The 19,710-nt window shown below is 36.2% G+C and overlaps 2 protein-coding genes across 6 annotated transcripts in view; both read left to right on the forward strand.

The window, feature by feature from the left end:
* The first annotated feature begins 1,007 nt into the window (after nucleotides 1–1,007).
* Nucleotides 1,008–12,422, forward strand: tmem154 (transmembrane protein 154). 5 transcript variants are annotated; one of them, XM_028458698.1, is made up of 9 exons: nucleotides 1,008–1,260; nucleotides 2,264–2,362; nucleotides 2,843–2,902; nucleotides 3,086–3,154; nucleotides 4,256–4,435; nucleotides 4,645–4,699; nucleotides 5,713–5,789; nucleotides 7,205–7,253; nucleotides 11,075–12,422. In XM_028458698.1, the coding sequence occupies exons 1-8, from the start codon at nucleotides 1,164–1,166 to the stop codon at nucleotides 7,246–7,248; spliced, it is 681 nt and encodes a 226-aa protein (XP_028314499.1). In that variant the 5' UTR covers nucleotides 1,008–1,163; the 3' UTR covers nucleotides 7,249–7,253; nucleotides 11,075–12,422. The 5 variants fall into 5 exon arrangements, with proteins under 5 accessions (XP_028314499.1, XP_028314500.1, XP_028314501.1 ...); XM_028458699.1 differs by having other exon boundaries at nucleotides 7,208–7,253; XM_028458700.1 differs by having other exon boundaries at nucleotides 3,089–3,154.
* Nucleotides 12,423–18,777: 6,355 nt separating this feature from the next.
* The window catches only part of fbxw7 (F-box and WD repeat domain containing 7), a 114,605-nt gene continuing 113,672 nt past the window's right edge, over nucleotides 18,778–19,710 (forward strand). Inside the window, exon 1 of the mRNA XM_028442924.1 lies at nucleotides 18,778–19,152. The gene's annotated coding sequence lies outside the window, so the exon portion shown is untranslated. The remainder of the gene's footprint in view (nucleotides 19,153–19,710) is intronic.

Genomic DNA, 19,710 nt, shown 5'->3' on the forward strand with positions numbered 1-19,710 from the left:
TAAAAAAATTTAAAAAAGGAAAAAAAAAAGAAAAAAAAGAAATGTTTATAATATCAACTAAAAGTGAAACAATATATCGCACGACAAAATATCACAATATTAAAATGTCACAAGCATGTAGATTTTGTTGGGTTTTTTTTCTTGTTATTATGAATTTTATATTTTGATAGCACTATGAGATTACCTTTGTTGCAATTTGAGCAATATAAATAAAGATTGTTTGATTCACAAGTGGAGTCATTGAGGATATGAGCGATATCGCGGTCAGATTAAAACAAAAGACACACTATTGATACTAAACACCACATTTTTGGGGTTCGTTTAATTTTTTTTACATTCCTATTGAGTTAAAAATGTCATACCTAAGGTAAGTATTAATGTATGTTAAAGTGAATAAAAGTATGTTTTTTTTTTTCAACATTTCTCTTTTTAGCCCATTATGGTATATCATATCGTATCGTATCGAAAACTCAGTGTATCATCCCATTAACATTTAGGAAAATCTAAGAAAAATAACCTAAACAAATGTCAGATTTCAGATTTTTCTAATTGAATAACCACAACAGCCAAATATGTGTGTGTCTGAATACTAAAGTAAATAAGTTCCTCTTAAAAAAAAAAAACAAACAAAAAACTTTATAAATATAGGCTAATATAGCAACCACATAAGTCCTTCTGCTTGTTCATTATGGAAAATGCACTTTGAGCCTAAAAAAATGTGAAACATGTAAAAACCTGTTGTTGGAGTAACGATGCTTGCAGACACGTCAGATCAAGTGTCTGCTGTGTGACCTGGACGAATGCTGTGAAGCAGGTGAAGGTAACTGGTTTTAATGTGTCTCGGAGTCTGATTACCTGCTGAGTGACACAGGTGGGAACATTGTTAAACCTCAGTTTGATGAGCTGTTCTCTCATGCTAAATGAACTCCACTCTGCAGGTCATGCATACCTGGCAGGCTGGAATGTGACTGTGCTGCAGACTTGTGGGTACAAGCACAGCATTGATTGCATCACATCCGTTTGAGTTATCTGGTGAAACTGAAGGCGTGTTGGGGGTTTTTTCTCCCTTCCCTTCCCTTCCTTTCTATTGAACTTCTTAGGTCAGATCAGGAAGTTTGATGCTGTGACAGTACAGGAGGAGGAAGCAGGCACACAATGGCACCATGTCTGCCTTTTGGCCTGGTAACATGAGAGGCCTCCAGCTGAGGATCCCTGTGCTGCTGCTGCTGATGCTGTGGCTGAGCTCTCTGTCCACCACAGGTAGGACTTCAACTCCTCCGTCTGCTCCTTCCTGCTCTGCGTTATGTGGCACCTGTCAAACTCATGGCTCGGGGGCCAAATCTGGCCCTTTGGTGCGTCCGATTCGGCCCACAGGAGAAAGTAATATTTACAAAGAGAACATGAATCACTGTGTCAATAAAGCTGAACACTCCTGGTGCTTAGATTGCGGGAATTGCGGTCAAAACTCAAAATTCTTACAAAATCTTTCAATTTTCCTTAAATTGTTACATAAAATTTCCTCTAATTAAATAGAAATTGGTCATAAAATCCAAGAAATTTAAAGTAAATATCCTGTTGGGACTGATATCTGTCACTTATTGCTGTTGACATTGTCGGTTTCTTACATATTTTGTATTTTATGTAGAAGTGTAAACTAGGGCACAATAATGTTGAAATGACTTATATGAGATGAAACTGCTTTGTATTTGGCCCCTGAACTAAAATGAGTTTATCTAACGGGACCGCTCTAGAAAGTGAAAGAAGATGATTGACTCATAACTGAATATACAATGACACTAAAGCAGGTTTAAGACTTTAGTTCAGAGGTCCAAACAGCCCCCTGTACCGCTACCATGTCTGAGCTTATTGCGTAAAGTCCATTTTTCTTCAAATGTGGCATTTTAAGAAATCCGTCCCCTTGTTTGAGGAACAAGTTGAGACGTGAACTTCACCTTCTCGGCTCAGACCATCGTGTGAATTGGCCAACAGATTTTTCTCTCTCTCGCAACAATAAGAACCCATTTAGTCGGAAGTTCCTGTGTTCCCTCTGACTCATTTCTGCTGCTGCTGCTGGTGTGTGTGTGTGTGTGTGTGTGTGTGTGTGTGTGTGTGTGTGTGTGTGTGTGTGTGTGTGTGTGTGTGTGTGTGTGTGTGTGTGTGTGTGTGTGTGTGTGTGTGTGTGTGTGTGTGTGTGTGTGTGTGTGTGTGTGTGTGTGTGTGTGTGTGTGTCATTCTGTCACATTTCCTAATCTGCTCTTGACAGTGTTTTGTCAAGACAATGAAGACGGTAACACAGATTCAGAAGCTGTGCCACCAGAAGAGGAAGAATTTGAGGAAACAGCGACTGACACAACAACCACAGGTGTGACCCCCCCCCCCCCCCACCATACCACACCCCCACCCCCACCTTTGTATATTAATACTTCTTCAGAGGCATCGCTTTGATGTTTACTTGACTTCTGCGTCATAATTCCAGCAAGCTGAACGTGTTGTTGTCTGAATAAATGAAACCATAACATATTATTCAAAAAGAAGACAAACTTATCTTGCTGCAAAGGTTGTACAGTATATTAGTTTGTTCATTGATTAGCTTGTGTTAATGTTTGTATAATTGTTGGCTTTGTTCATTGTTAGTTTATTGTTTTATTTTTATTTTGTTGATTAGTTGGCTTATTGTTTCATTTTCTTTCTTTCCTTTCTTCCTTTTTTGTGTTTTTGTTCATTTCATTAAATTTGGACTTCTGTCAGACAGAGTGTGGGGGTTTGTGGTTGGCCTTGTTGGGGTGTGTTTGTGTTTTTAATGGCATCTCATTCACACACCTTCTGTTTCTGATGTTTTCAGAACTAGACGGGAGCTTAGCAACAAGCCCCTCCTCCTCCGTAGACCCTGGTTTGGTCTCAGGTACTTCTTCTCACTCTGACATGTCTTCTCATTGGATCAAAGTAAAAACGGAAATAATGGAGTGAAAATATTTCCTATGGTCATTTATTTATCTATTTATCCCCGTGACCCTGAAAAGGAGCAAGCGGGTCAGAAAATGGATGATTTATTTATTTATTTATTTATTTATTTTGTGGTTTCCAGCAGATGACTTTGAGAAATTAGGTTCAGGAGATGATGAAAAAAAGAGCCCTTATTTCGACCCTAATGAGGGTAGGTCATACTGCACAATGACTTACCAACAAGTGATTGTGTATTCATATTAATATTACCTCTACTGAAGTTAACTGGAGTTTATTGGAACGCTCCTGACATTTCTCAGATGTAAAGTGTCTTCTAAGGCTGTGGTTTCCAAACTGGGGTACGTGTACCCCTAGGGATGGGCAACTGTTATCACAGCAGGGAATATCATCTCAGTATTTAGCATATGGACCAATAATGTGTTCAGTCTGTTTTTGTTTTCATTGTGCATGTTTTTCTCTCATTGTGTGTGTGTTTGTATGTAACTGGAGTCGTTATTTGCATTTGTTGGCCATTCAGCATATTTTTGGAGTAGTTTTGTGTATTTCTGTTGTCGTTTTTGTGTATTTTTTGTCATTCTGTGTTTTGCTTGTTGTTGTTTTGTATCTTATGAGTCTTTATGTGAATTTTCGGAGTCATTCGTGTTATTTTTCTCGCTGTTTTCTGAGTGAATTTGTGATTTTTGTTGTTGTTCTTTTGTGTAGTCTTTCCTAATTGCGTATGTTTTAACTTTTTTGAGTAATTTTGTGCATTTTCTCTATTTTTTATTGTCATGTTGTGTGTTTGGGGACCACACAAAATTAAAACGAGGGCCGCCAGTTGCCCATGTCTGCCCTACGGGTACTTGAACACCTCTAAGGAGGTACACAGAAACATTTGTCAGTTTATTTTTTTAACATTAAAGATTATAATTTTATTTTTTTGACTTGGACACGGACTTTTTTCCTCATCTATCAATATTAATTTGTGGCACAACTCTTTAAAATTCACCAAAAGGTGAAGTTCAAATTCTAAAATGAGCAAAACATCATAAATAAATGAATAAAAAGTCTTAAATTCAAGGTTAATACACAGGAAAGAGTTTAGATGAGCCTGCAGACACAAATAAATAATGTGTAACATGAGATAAGTGGTTCTTGCGATAAGAAATAAAGACTAAAGGGTACCTGGGGCAGTACATTTGGGAAAACATTGTTCTAAGTAAACCTTTAACTTTTCGTGTCATTGACCAAAACCAGCAGAAAAGCTGCTTCTGGTTGTATGTGGGACTCATCTGCTGCTGTGCTCCTGCAGAGACTTCATTCACAAACACATATTCCGAACAAACGGACTCCACCTTCACATCTGATGAGGAAAATGGCTTAAATCTCACCACCATCCTCATCCCTGTGGTGGTGGGGGTCCTTATCATTAGCATAATAGTCTGTGGTGTCATCGCCAACCGCAAGTGGAGCCAAAAAGCCACAAATAAACGTAAGTCCCCCGCCAAAAGGAAGTGAGTCATACTATTAAAAAAAGCATCTGCACACTGACTGTGCCAAAGATCAACGTATTGATGATGCTGCAAAATGCAACAATATAACATCAGTTTTTACAGTTTTAATTTAATCTAAATGAAAATTTGTAACATTTTGCTTAATCTCCTGCTTTAGCTTGAAATAACTTCTCTTTTCATTCCTCAGAGTCTGTTACAGACGATCCGTTCTTGGATGGAACCAGCACAGAAAAGGTTCCTATGTAAGTGTGAAAACAGGCTCTCACAGCCTGGACCAAAGACGTACAGTAGGTTTACAATAGAAACCTAATTACATTAAAAAAAAAAAAGTCATCAAAATATGGATAAAAAAATAATAATAATGATTGTCCCAGTGCAGTATAGTGGCATGGTTGTATAGGAGTTTGGGACTCACCACAGTACAAAATCCTTTATGCTTTGTTCTTTAGAGACTTTTAACACCCTCATTGTGAATGAATGTGCAAGATAAAGCTGGTGCACTATGGAAGTAGATTTGTGTCTTTATTATTCAGTAAAACAAAAAATAATTTCAATTTAAAAAAAAAAAAAAAAAGAAACATTTCAATCAAAAAAAAAGTTTTCTTCAGTCAAAAATAAATATTTCCAATCAAAGTAGAAAAAAGTGTTCAAATGAAAAATATTTTAGACCCAAATATTTGCATTTGAACAATTTTATTCTTTGATTGAAAATGTGTTTTTTGATTAAAGTCATCCTTTTATTTTGTATTCAGGCCATATTATGAGTAGTACATTTGTGTGTTTATTATTTAAAAAAATAATAATTTTTGATTGAAGTAAACTTTTTTTTTGATTGATTTTTTTTGATTGAAAAGTTAAAAAAAACAACAACAAAAAGAATAATACAATAGAAAAGAAAAGAAGGCTTTTATTGTCATCATACACAATGTACAACGCAATTAAAGGACAACTCTGGTGGTGCAAGAGTACATAATAAAATAAAAACTCAATAAGCTTGTAAAAGTAATAAAAAATGGAATAAAATAAATAAAATGTACAATAATAAAGTCACAAATCTACCTATATAGTACAGAAGATGTAAGACTCAAAAGGTTAGATTGAGACTGTGGTTAGTCAATAATTAATATACGTAATAATCCCAGTATTTAAAGGAAGTCACATCACAGCAGATCATTCTGTCCATTGTTAATAAAGAGGGGTTTTCCTGGGTCAGCTGTGTAGTATTAATGTCAGTTCTTCACCCTGTGTTTTCTAGGCCAATGTTTGAAGAGGACGTTCCCTCTGTGCTGGAGCTGGAAATGGACGAGCTGGACCAATGGATAAAAAAAGACAGTGAGTAAGATCAACAAACATTACACAGACAGAAAAATAAAGATGTTTGACCTGCAGATGTCACTGTTTTTCTAAATAAACAGATAGCTGAGATACTGATGCTCCTCTAACTTCTACTAAGCAGCTAGATCAGGAATGGGCAACTGTCATCACAGTGGGGGCCACAAAAATGTCATTGTCTGATCCGAGGGCCACATTATCAACATTCATGTCAGCATTCAATATAACGGCCAATCCGAGCATTAAGAGGAAAAAACAAAAGGTTTTCTTGTTGTCTGTGTGTGTTGTTTTTTTTCTGAATTTTTTTTGTCATTTTGTGTGTTTTTGGAGTCATTTTGTGTATTTTATGAGGTATTATGTGTGTTTTTGTTATTTCTTGTGTTTTTTGTTTCCTTTTTGTTGATTGGGTAATTTTTCTGTCATCTTGTGTAATTGTTCTTATTGTGTGATTCTTTGGTGTCATTTTCTATGTGTTGTTGTTTTGTTAGTTTAGGTGGTTGTGTTGTGTGTCTGATGTCCTTTTGTGTGTGTTATGTTGTCTTTGTTGACATTCTGTGCATTTTGCTGTGTGTTTTTGGAGTTATTTTGTGTATTATGTTGGGCTTCATATTACTTCCAATTTCATAAATTACAATTTTTGGTGGATTTGTCTTTGGGGCCCGCACAGAATTAGACCGAGGGCCACATGTGGCCCCCGGGCCGCCAGTTGCTTATGAAAATTTTAATTCTAAACATAATTTAATAATAATTCACTTCAATCCAACTTAACTTATTCAGCGCTAATTACAACAATAGTTCTCTTGGAGTGCTCAAATAATTCATATATATATATATATAGTTTAATACAGGGGTTCTCAACTGGTCTCACCCTAAGACCCACATTTTTCCACGGCCATTAAATCGCGACCCATGTTTTTCAAAAAAGCTGTTGAAAACACACATTCTCTTGTTTAAATCATAAATCTATACATTTTCCTGTGCAACATGCATTTTACAGCATGCCTGTCAAAAGAACAGTTTCTTTCAAAATAAAAGACAAGTCCAACATGAGAGACTACGTATTTAATTATTTTTGACCAGCTGTTCGCGACCCACTCAGTGCATGTCCGCGACCCACTTTTGTGTCCCGACCCACCAGTTGAAAATCACTGGATTAATACATAAGAATATATATTGTACAGATAAATAGATAAGAATGTATAGATTCAATAATAGAAATTTAATAATAGATTTTTTTTTAAATATATTTTTAATCAGTAATCATTTTTTAATCAATTACTAGGTATTTCAGGCGACCCCGTTTTAATTCCAGGCGACCCCATATGAGGTCATGACCCCAAGGTTGAAAAACACAGAATTAGATTATGAGCAAATGCAGTAAAAATAAAACTCATATCCTCCTTTATTCACTGTTGTTGTTGTTGTAGGTGGTCCTGCTGAGAGCTTAAACCAAGTATAAGTGTGGTGAGTACACGCTATTATTTATTCACCAAATATATTGCCTCTATATGTTTTTTTCAAGTACTTTTCAAGACTTTTGCAACTTGTTTGTTTTTGTTTTTAAAATACAGATGTAACCCCACCATGTTTTTAATGCCTCAGTATTAACAGGGGTCATTTTGGTATGAAAGCCTGGGTGTAATCAGAGCCGGATTAACGCAAAGGCAAACTAGGCACGTGCCTGGGGCCCGATTGGCAGGGGGGCCAGACAGAGGGACCAAGCAGCTCAGCTGACTTTCTTAAAGGGACAGCGTGCTTAATGTGGTTTAAAAGTACTACAGAATTTAGTCACACATTTCAGCCTTAATGAAGGGAAAAGTCAAAAGTGGCACAAAATGTTGATATTGAGCTGCTAGTGATTAATAAAAGGGTCTTTGTGGCATTTCCACTGACTTTGATCAATTATTGTTTTTGTTGTAAAACTACATTTAAAGAAATAAATAAATCAAGTATATTTGACTATTTATTTAACTATTCAATTTAATCGACGCATTTAATTAAGATTTTCTGCAAAATGCAATAGCTTCCAACATTTATCTCATTTGCTCTGTTTACATAGCAATGCTGATACCTATTGGTGATTTACTGCTACTACTGCCTTAAAAATGACACTCACAATGGATAAGATAAGGATATTTTAATAGCATTTAATAGAGCTGGGTAATAACGTCTAAATAATAATAATTAAAAAAAATGTCCGACACAATTTATTTCAGTATACAAAGATCCAACAAGACTACGCTATGTGAAATGTGAATGAACTTCTTATTATAATAAGTTACTATACTAACTTTGGTAAGTTTCAGATTTCAATTCATAAATAACATCAATGGAGGAGGGGCCAAAAAATACATTCTGCCTAGTGAAGTCCATTTCTATAATCCAGCTCTGGGTATAATGGTCTGTTTTAAACGTGACCCAGTATGATTTTCTACACATAAGAGCTAACACGTCTAACCAATGACATCCTGTTAGTTACTGTACTTAGCGTACCATCACAGTTGTGTTTGTTGTGATGCTCTATGATCGACCGTGGCCCTTTTATCATGTCACACAGTTCTGTTTGAGAGCCCGAACACACCAACCACATCTGTCCCTGATTACAACAAGCACGCACTGAAGCCATTGTGCAACCCCGCACTTAGAATAGTCGCTCTTTTTACTGGAAAGGCTGGGAAGTTCTGGTCATGGTCTACTGCAGACACAAGCCTCCCAGTGCTCCCACCAACGCCACCACAGCCCAGGTTTCACCTCAGGCTGTTGTTTCCTGTGCTACGTAATGTAAACTCAACTCTAAAGATTAGTGTGTACTTAATCAGAAATGCACCATATCCTCAAGTCTGGTCTGCTGTGGTTGCACAATGTGATCCTTCCCAAGTTCCTACCGCAGAATGTGACGCTTGTTTTTCCACCACAAGATGAACATCTGCAGCAAGTAGTTTAGGAAAAGGTGCCGTGGCCACATTCATTCCTAGAAATTAGGGAAAACAGTCATTTGTGTTTCCTAAACTCATTTTGTGGGTGCGTGCACCTCATCCGTTTCTTTGTATATATATTTATTTTTTTAAACAATATTTTTATTCCAATTTTAACACTTTTATGCAATACACAAACAACCCCAACAAAACAAAACAAAAGCTCACACACAGCATGATAGACTTTAATAAAGGCATGTCGCTACATCAGTCTTTGATAAGTATATTTGGTAACAGCCTGAATTACACAGAGAAAAGTCAGTCACAGACAGAAACACAGTAGGTTGACTTTATGAATCCCTGCAGAAGAGTCCAAGATGTTGTGTGTTAAATATTTTGTAAATATGGATCCCAGACACTGTCAAATACATCAGTCCTTGAATGGATCATAAATGTACTAAGCTCACTCAGAATACAGTTATATTTTATTATATTGTGCCATGACTTTATGTTTAGAGCAGCGGCATCAACCAGAAAAATAAAATATTTCTCTTATCAGCATAAGTCATGATGTTATATAGCCTCTTGATAATATAATTGTCTATACTGAACCCCCCCACCCCCCCCCCACCCGATCACCACCTCCGCCAGCTTGATACCTGCTGCACTGTATATATATATTTATATTTATCCTATTTATCATTTATTCTCTATCTATCCTTTATTTATCCCTCATCCTTTATATTTATCATTATTATTATTATTATTGTTGCTGGGTTGTTCTTTGTTGTGTTGTTTTTATTTCTTTTGTTTCTTTTTGTTGCTTGTTTTGTGCACCAACCACCAAGTCAAATTCCTTGTACTGTCCTCAAAACTGTACATGGCAAATAAAACATTTCTGATTCTGATTCTGATTCTGATAAGGCCAGTTTATATCATATTTCATGTATAAATACAGCTATTGTCACATTAAAGCTGATGTCTCCTGTCTGTCCTGTACAGTATGTGTCAAAGTAGGATTTCACAACAGAGTTTTCTGAGTTCTCAGATCTTAGATGATTTTATGACTTTTAATATAAAACTCATAGATTCACAGGTTTTTAGTTTTTACTTGTTCTATTGTAGTGTTTGTCAGGGTTATTTGTTCATTTTGTTACTTCACTAAAATAAAACTACAATTTATTGCAACTCATAGTTGAGTGTGCTTTAGTTTAGGGGAAATGTAGTGTGGAACAATTTTGTCCATTTTTAGTTCAGGTGCAAACATCCATCCATCTGTCCGTTCGTCCATCCATTCATCATCCATCTATGCATCCATCTATCCATCCATCTATGCATTCATCCATCCGTCCATCCATCCATCCATCTATCCATCCATCCATCCATCTATCCATCTATCCATCCATCTATCCATCTATCCATCTATCCATCCATCCATCTATGCATCGTCCATCCACCCGCCCATCCATCTGTCCAATTTGTCCATCCATCCTTTCGTCTATCCATACATCTGTTCATCCATCTATGCATCCATCTATCCATCCATCTATGCATTCATCCATCCATCCATCCATCCATCCGTCCATCCGTCCATCCATCCATTCATCCGTCCGTCCACTCGTCCATCCATCCATCCATCCATCCATCCATCCATCCATCTGTCCTGGTGCTGATGATGATGACTAACATATTTTAAACTGTAACTTTATTTCATTTATAAGTTGTTCTCCTCCACTAATGATAATAAGCACAGAAACAAAATAACATTTCTGGTGTTTTTTCATGGATTAAAAGATGTTGATATTGTGGATTTACACGTCTTTGTAGCCAAAGAAGTGGAACAAACTGTCATCAGAACATGTGAACATTTATAATCCAAGTTAAAGGCACTCTGTTCCTCTACTGCGTATGATTGAGAGGGAGATTTTTAATCATATTAATGTTGATTTAATGTTTTTACTACGGATTTCAAACCCTGTTTAATTTATTGATTTTTTTTTTAAAAAAAAAGTATATTATGTAAAGCACATTGAAGTGCAAAGAAATTTTCCTTGCCTTGCCTTTCCGGAAACATCCGACATCATATCACAGGGAACATTATCAACAAACCCGAACAAAAATAGCAGCAATCGAATCACTTTCTTTCTTGTCTTGTGAAGAAACACAAAAATCAGAAGTAAAAACTCTTCTTAATTATCAGATTAGGAACTTTGAACACTCTACAGGATGCCCAATCCCACAATGCAATGCACAAAACTTATCCGGAGCTATAAAGAAATAATAGGGATCAAACCCAGCTGCTTTAAAAAGCTGATCAGAGCTCTCCAGTTTCACCTCTGGAACCTGACATTGTCACCTCTCTCTCTGCAGGTTAAAAGACTTTTGTCGGGGACACAACATGGAAAATGCTCATTTGGCTCTTTGTCATGACAAAGACTTCCTTCAACAACAATCACTTCATCTCACTTTGATTTCTTCAAGACAATCTGCCGTGATGACGCAGGACAAAGAGCATTTTTTATTTATCTGCTCCAGATATAATCAACAGACTGTAAAGTTGAACAACTGGACTTGTTAAACGTTGTCCTATTTGGAAACATTTCACTCTTATTCTGTCATTTTGACGTTTTCTGTCATTTCAACGTTCTGTTTTTCATTAGTATTTAACTTTTCGTTATGTTCCAGAGTCTGAGTCTCACACAGGTTTCTCATGCACGTTGTGATGTGGTCACTTAAACAAACGAGGTGTGGAGCTGTTTTAGTTTGACCAGAACATAAGCTGCACAGACACCTTTTGTTTATGTCTTTTACATTGTTTTTCAATCAGTCCAGATCAGTGTTCATTTTGTCTCTTATAATGACTTTCACCGTAGGTTTTGTCGACAGTCTTTCACAGACTGAATGCAAAGAGAATGATGAAATAGAATAATGACATGTATGGACATATTCGTCAACTGGAAAAAAAAAGAATTCAATTCAAAATAAATGTTAAATTTTAAAGTAAGAAGTATAATCAGTCTGGGAAGTTAGACATGATGAGGCTTTGTCTGTAAATGACAACACATGGACCAGGACTGGTCTCACACGATGTCTTAGGGTACGAGATGTTTGTGGGTTCTAAATAAGAATCAATATGAATGGGAAGCGAAAAAAAAAAAAAAATGCGTATAAAATAGTCATTGTTAACCAGGAAAGATTACAGGCATATACGTCAAAGTACGTAAACAATACATAATCAATAGGCCACACAAACAATGAACTGTAAATCAAAAGTCTAGCTGCGTCCTAAATAAGTTCATTCAATGTACAGTTTTTGTACTAGAAGTATTAAAAAAAATCATCAGAAATGTTTTTTTTTTGAAAAGCAAAAAGAAGAAATTAAGGTTTGAAATTAAAGAGATACAAGTAATGGCTTAAACGTTTTTGATCAATTAAATGATAGATTAAAATAAGCTACTATTGAATACAAGTACATTAAGGTAAGTAATTATCGACTTTTGTTATATGTCAGTGTGATATATAATGTTTTTATTACCTTTTAATGTAGAATTGTCTCCTGAGGCTGTGCCATCACATGAAATGAAATAGTCAGTGTTGGTCTGTACTTACTGTTCTTAGCGCTTTGAGATCAGATGAACACTTGGGATTCCTTTCAGAAGACGTCTGAGTGAGGAATGTTGTGATGGATACAAAATAAAAAAATATTCCTGCGCTGTTATTGTTTGCATTTCAACCGTTTATCCAGTGTCTGCACTCAGCATAGTCTATGCTGGTATATCTTTAATGTACAATGTGAGATATTAGACATTATTGGCACTGGGATGTTAAAGCCTTCAGTCTTTTACCTAAAAGTTAAGTAAATGTAGGGCAGGAGTGTCATACTCACTTTGATTCAGGTGGAACGAACCAGAAAAATATGGATATCTTTGAGGGGAAAAGCAAACTAGCTCTTCACTGTAAACAATGTGTGTAATTCAAATAGAATATCTTTAAGCATGAAGCAATGCTATAGTCTTGAATACAATTTGACTATGAGAATTGTTGAATTTGCATTGTTGTTCCTAACATTTACAATTTATAGAATTTCTATGACTCTTTGTGAGAAATTGCCGTTTTTTTTGTTGTTGATTTTTTTTACTGAAATCTTTGAATAATGAGCATAGAGCTAATGCAACCATCTGTACATATCAGGTATATTCATTGAATGTGGAAATTTAGAGGAACTGAAACGTTTTCTACTGAACTTTATAGTAACAATCATTCAATTTATGTTTTTTCTGTAATTTGTCTTTGAAGAAAATCCTCCCGCAGGCTGAATAGAAAGCCTTAGTGGGCCAGATTTGGCCCTGAAGGGCTTTAGTTTGACTCCCCTGATGTATAGTGAGTATATTAAGATCTTTGAGTGCATGTTTGAAATTTTGACATTTTCAACTTGTCAGCACCATATCTCCATTCATTAATATAAACGCTGTCCCTCAAACTACACTTAACGACACATTTCACCCTGACGCTGTAAATCCACCTCTAACGCCAAAGAAATTTTAGAGATTTCCTATAGTTTCTTAATGCTGAGTGTTTTTCAACCTTAATTTTATGAAAGTAAAACCTCATAATTTGACATCATGTTTCTTAAACCACTGAATTATTTGTGAATCATCCTGGTACTCGCTTTAAAGCCTCAATGAGGGATAGTTTTCTTCTTTCTGGCTTGAAAATGATCAGATATGAGGAATATTTATTATTTCCCATTAGTATGTACAGGTTTTCTTTACTAGTGTTCCTGTTTCCTAAGACGTTTTAAGTATGCTATTGTAATATACTGTAGTATATGTAATAAACTAGAATCACTGCCAGCACCTCACCGTTCTACACTATGGGTTTTATCTGAAACCCCTTTTTATTGATGATGATAATAATAATAATAATAATAATAATAATAATAATAATTAGATTTGTTCGACTGCTTCACTTTGAAAAATCCCACATGTGCCCCACACCTGCACTGAGGAGAGAATGTTCTCTAACTCTAAAACTCAGTCCCCCTTTACATTAGATCATCCAATTCCACTGATGTTTTTAAAAGAAAACTAAAGACAAATCTTTTTGATTTTGCTTTTAACACACAATAATCCCTATTTTGTTAAGTCTTTTTTTAAATCATGTTTCTAACTCATTATAAGTTTTTTAATCCATGGTTTTATTCTTTATTGGCTCTCCATTGAATTGATTTGATTTCCTAATTCTGTATTTTCATTGATTTTTGCTGTCTGTCTGTTCTCGTAAAGCACCTTTTGCTACTTGTCCTATGTATGAAAGATACTATATATATACATAAATAAAGTTGAGTTTTATTCCGTAAAATATTCATCCTATAAATTTTAGTTGTAGTTTTAAACGTACCCTAAACTACAGTACAATTTTGACCACATAGTTTACATGTCAATATAGGAGTAGAGCAGATGCCCAAACAAAACACTGCCAAATATTACGGTGATTGATGCATTTGATGAAAGAGCTGGGCCTTGACACAGGCCACTGGTGAAACCATGTGTTTACCTACAGAAGCACATAGGTTTCTATGATGAGCCAAAGCCTTCACTCTAATGTAGAATGTTCAGGACTTTGCTGACTGAATCACTGTCTCAGCAGTCGGCTGTCACGCTCCATCAGCTCCATTTCACAGCGGCACCAGCATCACCGTTTGTTTGAAACCTCGCAGAGCATCGTCCGTCTGTTGCAATCATCGCATCCACCCGTCCATGGGCCAGCTGTGAATGAGAAAGGCATTGTGTGATTACAGTTCACTTACCTCACAGTAGTTTGGAACTTGCTCCTTTGATCGCTTCAAGAACACTCCTCACAGTTTGAGTCAGAAGTAGTTTCCTGCACATTTGGAGTTTCAGATTAATCAGCAGGGCTTTAACCGTCCTATTATCCTTGGGGTCAGTTTGGTCCCACTCAATGTTTAGCATTAAAAAAAAATAACAGTTGACTTTTTTGCTTCATATTTCATGAGTGTTCCTCATTTGATGGGTACAATTGATTAAGCACAACATTTTCATGATGATATTTTTTCAATGTGCTGAACACATGCTGCAGGCATTGGTGTTCCTCTGGGGTCAATTTGAGCCTAAGCTGTTTTAGATGCGAAAACTGTGTGTGACCTTAACATCCAGTGTGTATTGCAATCTGCTCTCTCTCTTGAAAATGTCCTCTAAGAAAGGGTTTACCATCATTAAGATTTTGGAACAGCTCCTTCACAGTGAAAGTGACGTAGAGGGGGGAATGTGTCGGAGACAGAGGACTTTATAGTGAATAACTCCAAATATGTTACAAAAAATGAGATAAAAACGAGTAAATAAAAACGTTTTATTCTGTGAAAGTCATGAATGTTCACCCCAAATAGAAAATATTTGGATGAAAGATATTCAACACACACTAACTCTGAAACTGAAAGACTGACCTGATGGTGGCGCTGCATGGAAGGTCATATCATGACCACAACCAATAGGGTTCATACTCTGTGGTCATTAATTTTACAAGATTTGGATGAAAACTATTCAAGATGAATTTATTGTAATTTCACAGTTTGGCCTAATGGTGGCGCTGGAGAACAGGTCAAGGTTTCATTATCAAGGGATTATTGATGCATTCAACAAATGAACAAAGTGCCAGAAACACAAACTTGGTCAACAATTTTCTGAAAATCATTTTCTGGAGGCAAATATCTCTGTGGTCAGATTGACCCTAGTGGTTTATTGTGTTAGTAATATTTGAGGATAATAGGAGGGTTAATCATAACTGGGCTAATAAATGTCACTTCTTCTGTCAATGCAAGATAAATAGGGGACTTGATCACTTTCCTAATCAAATTTTACAGTTGTTGGGCTTTGGAGATAAATATCAGTATATTTTCTCAAAGAGATTAAGGTCAACCCTGTGCTCTTTCATATTAACAGTAACACTTGTGCTTTACAGCATCAACAGATATTTTGCTGAGAGAATGAGCAAAACAATAGGGGCCAGAATTTAAAACCTCACTGATAAACAGAAATCATGGTTATGGTTGAGATATGTGCAAAGAGTTGCAGCATCAGCAGTTTCACAGCTGCAGCTGTCTTTCACAGCCCTGTTTGAGGCTGTTTGCAAATGAAGTGTGCATGCTTACACTCCTCTTGTTTCCAGTATGTGTGTGTGTGTTTTCAGTTTCCATTGACCGGATGCCAGTCGTGATTTCCACACTTCTCAGGATTGCATGTTTGGGGCTCAGTGATATCTCTGGGACTCAGCTTGTCCCTGGAGAATCCTGATATGGGGCCATGAAAATGACTCCAGCCAATGCTAACAGTAGGTGCACCGCTGGGCTAAAACCAGCAACAGAAACGGTGAACACTAATCTGTAACAGCATTTGTTCCCTTTGAATACATTGGCAGGGGAAAATTAAGTCCTGTTTCTGTTTCTGCGTGTTTTTTTGTTTTTTTTTTGGCATATCATACAAATTAAGAATTAGTGTGATACCCTGTCCTATCAATTATAATCGTTCATTTTTGTTCGTTTCTTAAAGCTCCCAATATTGGTTTTACTTCATATATTTTCTCCAAGTTCTTGCATCTAATATAAACTTGCTTTAAATTCATATGTTTAGTCACATATTGTTTAAAAACCCTGAGCTGTTAGTTTGTGAAAAATATATTGATGACATTTTGCTGTTCAGTAACAGGTTTAGGCTTTAATCCCCAAACTATTAACTAATATTTAACTAGTAACGCTCTAATGTGGGTGTAAATATAATGATTGGAAACTCAAGGTCGAAAGAATCATTTTAAAACGAGGGCACTCAAGAGATCGAAAACCTCCGACAATCGCCATATCTCCTCAGTTTATCATGGATCAATGATCCTAATCATGGTATCCTGATAATTCACGCTTTTAAGACTTGTTGGTTTGAATTATTAATGATACAGTAGGTCTAAATGTGGTCACCCTCATTTATTGTTTGGGAAAAATCCAGATAAAAAGCGCAATCATGATTCAATCTGAATGAGGGTAATTAAAGAACCAACCCAACAAAACTGAGTCCATTTTTAAAAAAGATTATGAACCAAGAAATTAATTTTAGAAATTTCCCAATGATGAGAGGTAGGGATTTTTAGATTTTTCAAACTGACCCAGAGTCAGTATAAACTGTAGGTCTGAATCCCCTCCAGCGTATAATGGAATCTCCCATGGTGTAAAGTCTATCTTTGGTTGAAATGTTGTCAAAATTTTTAAAAAAAAGTTTGAGTAACTTTGACGTATTCCCGCTAACAGCCAAACAAACAAATAAACATAATAATGATAATATTTCCTCTTTGGCGGAGGTAATATTCACACATTACTTGTGGCCACATGATGTGAAAGTCTTGCAGCTATTGTTGTCCTATGAAGTGTGAAATACAGGGAAATGTTGCATTATGGAGCAAATGCATTTTTGCTCTTTAGGGTTAATTATTTTGGAAAAAATTACATCCATAATGAAACTTTTAAACTTTTTACTATTTTTAAAAGACTGGCCGTATTTCTCATGGCTTATTAGAATGGTCAATGGTACACTGAAATTAATAAGTGGGTGATTAGACAGAGAAACATTGATGATGATGATGATGATGATGAGGAAAAGATGCTTCTTGGACATGGAATGGCACCTGTCTGGCTGAAAAGGAGCTGGAGATGATTTTGACGGATCCCAGTCTCACTACCAGCATATTTCCAGAATGTCAACATACATTTGGATTCTATATTTTATAATTATTTACTTCGGTGAAATTGTTTTTAGGAACAGCGAATATTTCATTCCTCTCAGGTGAAATGAAATTGTCATTTTTGCACTATTGCTTTTGGTTTTAACTAGTGAAGTACTTTCAATGTTTAACATTAAAATGATCGTTTTAGAGTCTTTACATAGAGAGCCATCGTTTGCACATCCTCCAGAGTTTGAACAATATCTGGGCATGTATTTAACACGTGTTTCAGGTAATCGCAGATATAAAAATCAGCAGATGTTATTTATATTTATATAAGTTATTTTATTTTCTTAATATAAGGAACATTAGGTAAACAATTTCAAGTAAACTATTCTGCTCATGGTTTTCTTATTTCATATTTCTCTTTATTACACAACACAAAGACTCTAAAACTGTCCTTACTTTACACAGTAAATACATTTTTTTCCTTCTCTTTACACTTGCTGTCAAAGGTCAACACTACAAGAAGTGCAATCTTTTTAGGACAGCACCGCATGTTTTGTTATTGCAGTTAAAAAAATGAATAATTTTTATTGCATAATTGTTTTTTATTGCAATATTTTAACATTATTATTATTTAAACAAATAAAGCACAGAACTTTAGAGTCTCAATAAAATACAGTGACACAAAAATTGTGATGAAACCATTCCTACTAATTTACATTTGTATACATTTACTTTACTTTTTATTTTGTTTGAATTTCCTACTGAATGAAACAATTATGTTATCTTTTTTCCCCCTTCTAGATCACCTGTGTCCAACTCATGGCCAGGGGGCCAAATCCGGCCCTTTGGAGCATCCAATTCGACCTGCAGGAGAAAGTAAAAATGACAGAGAAAACATGAATCATTGTATAAATGAAACTCAACAATATTCACACAGTTTTCCCCAGATGATTGCAGCCATTTGCAGTTGAAAAAACTCAAAATTCTTACAAAACCCATCAATTTTCTTAAAATTGTTACATATTATTTCCCTTAATTAAATAGAAATTGGTCACAAGTGAAGATCCTGATACTGATATCTATCAGGTAGGTTGCTTGGATTTTGTCGTTTTTTTTGCCCCTGTTAGATTATAAATGGTGACATTGTACTTCACTGAAGAAGAATAAATACCAAACTTGGATTTGTTAACATGAAACTTCCCTAACAAAATATTTTTTAAAGTGAACTATGAATAATTTAGTGTCGATATATAATATTATTTATGTATTGCACGTCACTCCGAGGGGCATTTCTGCGTCACATTCTGGCGCCTACGATCAAACAAAAACTTGTCGTCATCAGGCTGCGACAGTCATACTCCAGTCGGTGGAGATCCAGGAGGAGACGCTCTGAACTGCCGCTGCCTTGGAGCGCCTAAAGACACAAAACCACCCGTTGGCGACACGCTGTGGGATCCGGATGCGGCCGTGTGTCCTGTTTGGATGACTGGAGGTGATGAGAGGACACCCGGGATGAGGACGGAGCCGTCGGGTCGAGCAGCGGTCAGAGCAGAGCTGTTTTAGTGGCGCTGGTGAAGCTAGTTGTTAGCTGGAGGAGCTAATACGTTGGTAGTCAGGTGCAGACGGGCTGCTGCTCCAGGAGAAGCCACACTCTGACCGCCACCAACCGCGTTTATCTCACCGGAGCCCGGGTTGACGTGGGCTGGATCCTCGGACAGGTGAGACTGTTCCACTCCGCACAGTTTCGCGAAGTTTACGTCCATCTTTGCACTGGGACCGGGCCTAGCATTAGCCTGCTAACCGCTGCTTTCTGCTAGCTTTTAGCATTGCTAATGCTTCTTGCTTCACGTGCTTTTTACCTAAAAAAAGGCACATTTGTTTTTTACATGAAACATTTGAAGATAGCAGGCTTACGTTGCTGAGACTGAGTTTTTAAAGTGCACACCGTTAGGTCTGTGTCATGGTCTGTAGGACTTATTCTAGCACTTGAGTCTAAAGATGTACACACTAAGTTGGATCACTCACACAGACACTTTAAAAACCACAGTGATCAAAGCACAATCAGCACTACAATCTCACTAACACACACTTTATACTAATGTATTGTTTTAAAGCCTTTCCTAAACTGTTTTTCCTCTAATTTTGGCTTTGTCAAAAAACCCTGAAATTAATTTAAAAAAAAATTAAAAATAAACTTGAATATTAATATTATTGCAATGTCCTCCTTAAAATTATGTCTAATAAACACGTAACAATAGCTGTCTGTAAATTTTCTT

This window comes from Gouania willdenowi, chromosome 1 (assembly GCF_900634775.1).
Source record: "Gouania willdenowi chromosome 1, fGouWil2.1, whole genome shotgun sequence".
Classification (NCBI taxonomy): domain Eukaryota; kingdom Metazoa; phylum Chordata; class Actinopteri; order Blenniiformes; family Gobiesocidae; genus Gouania; species Gouania willdenowi.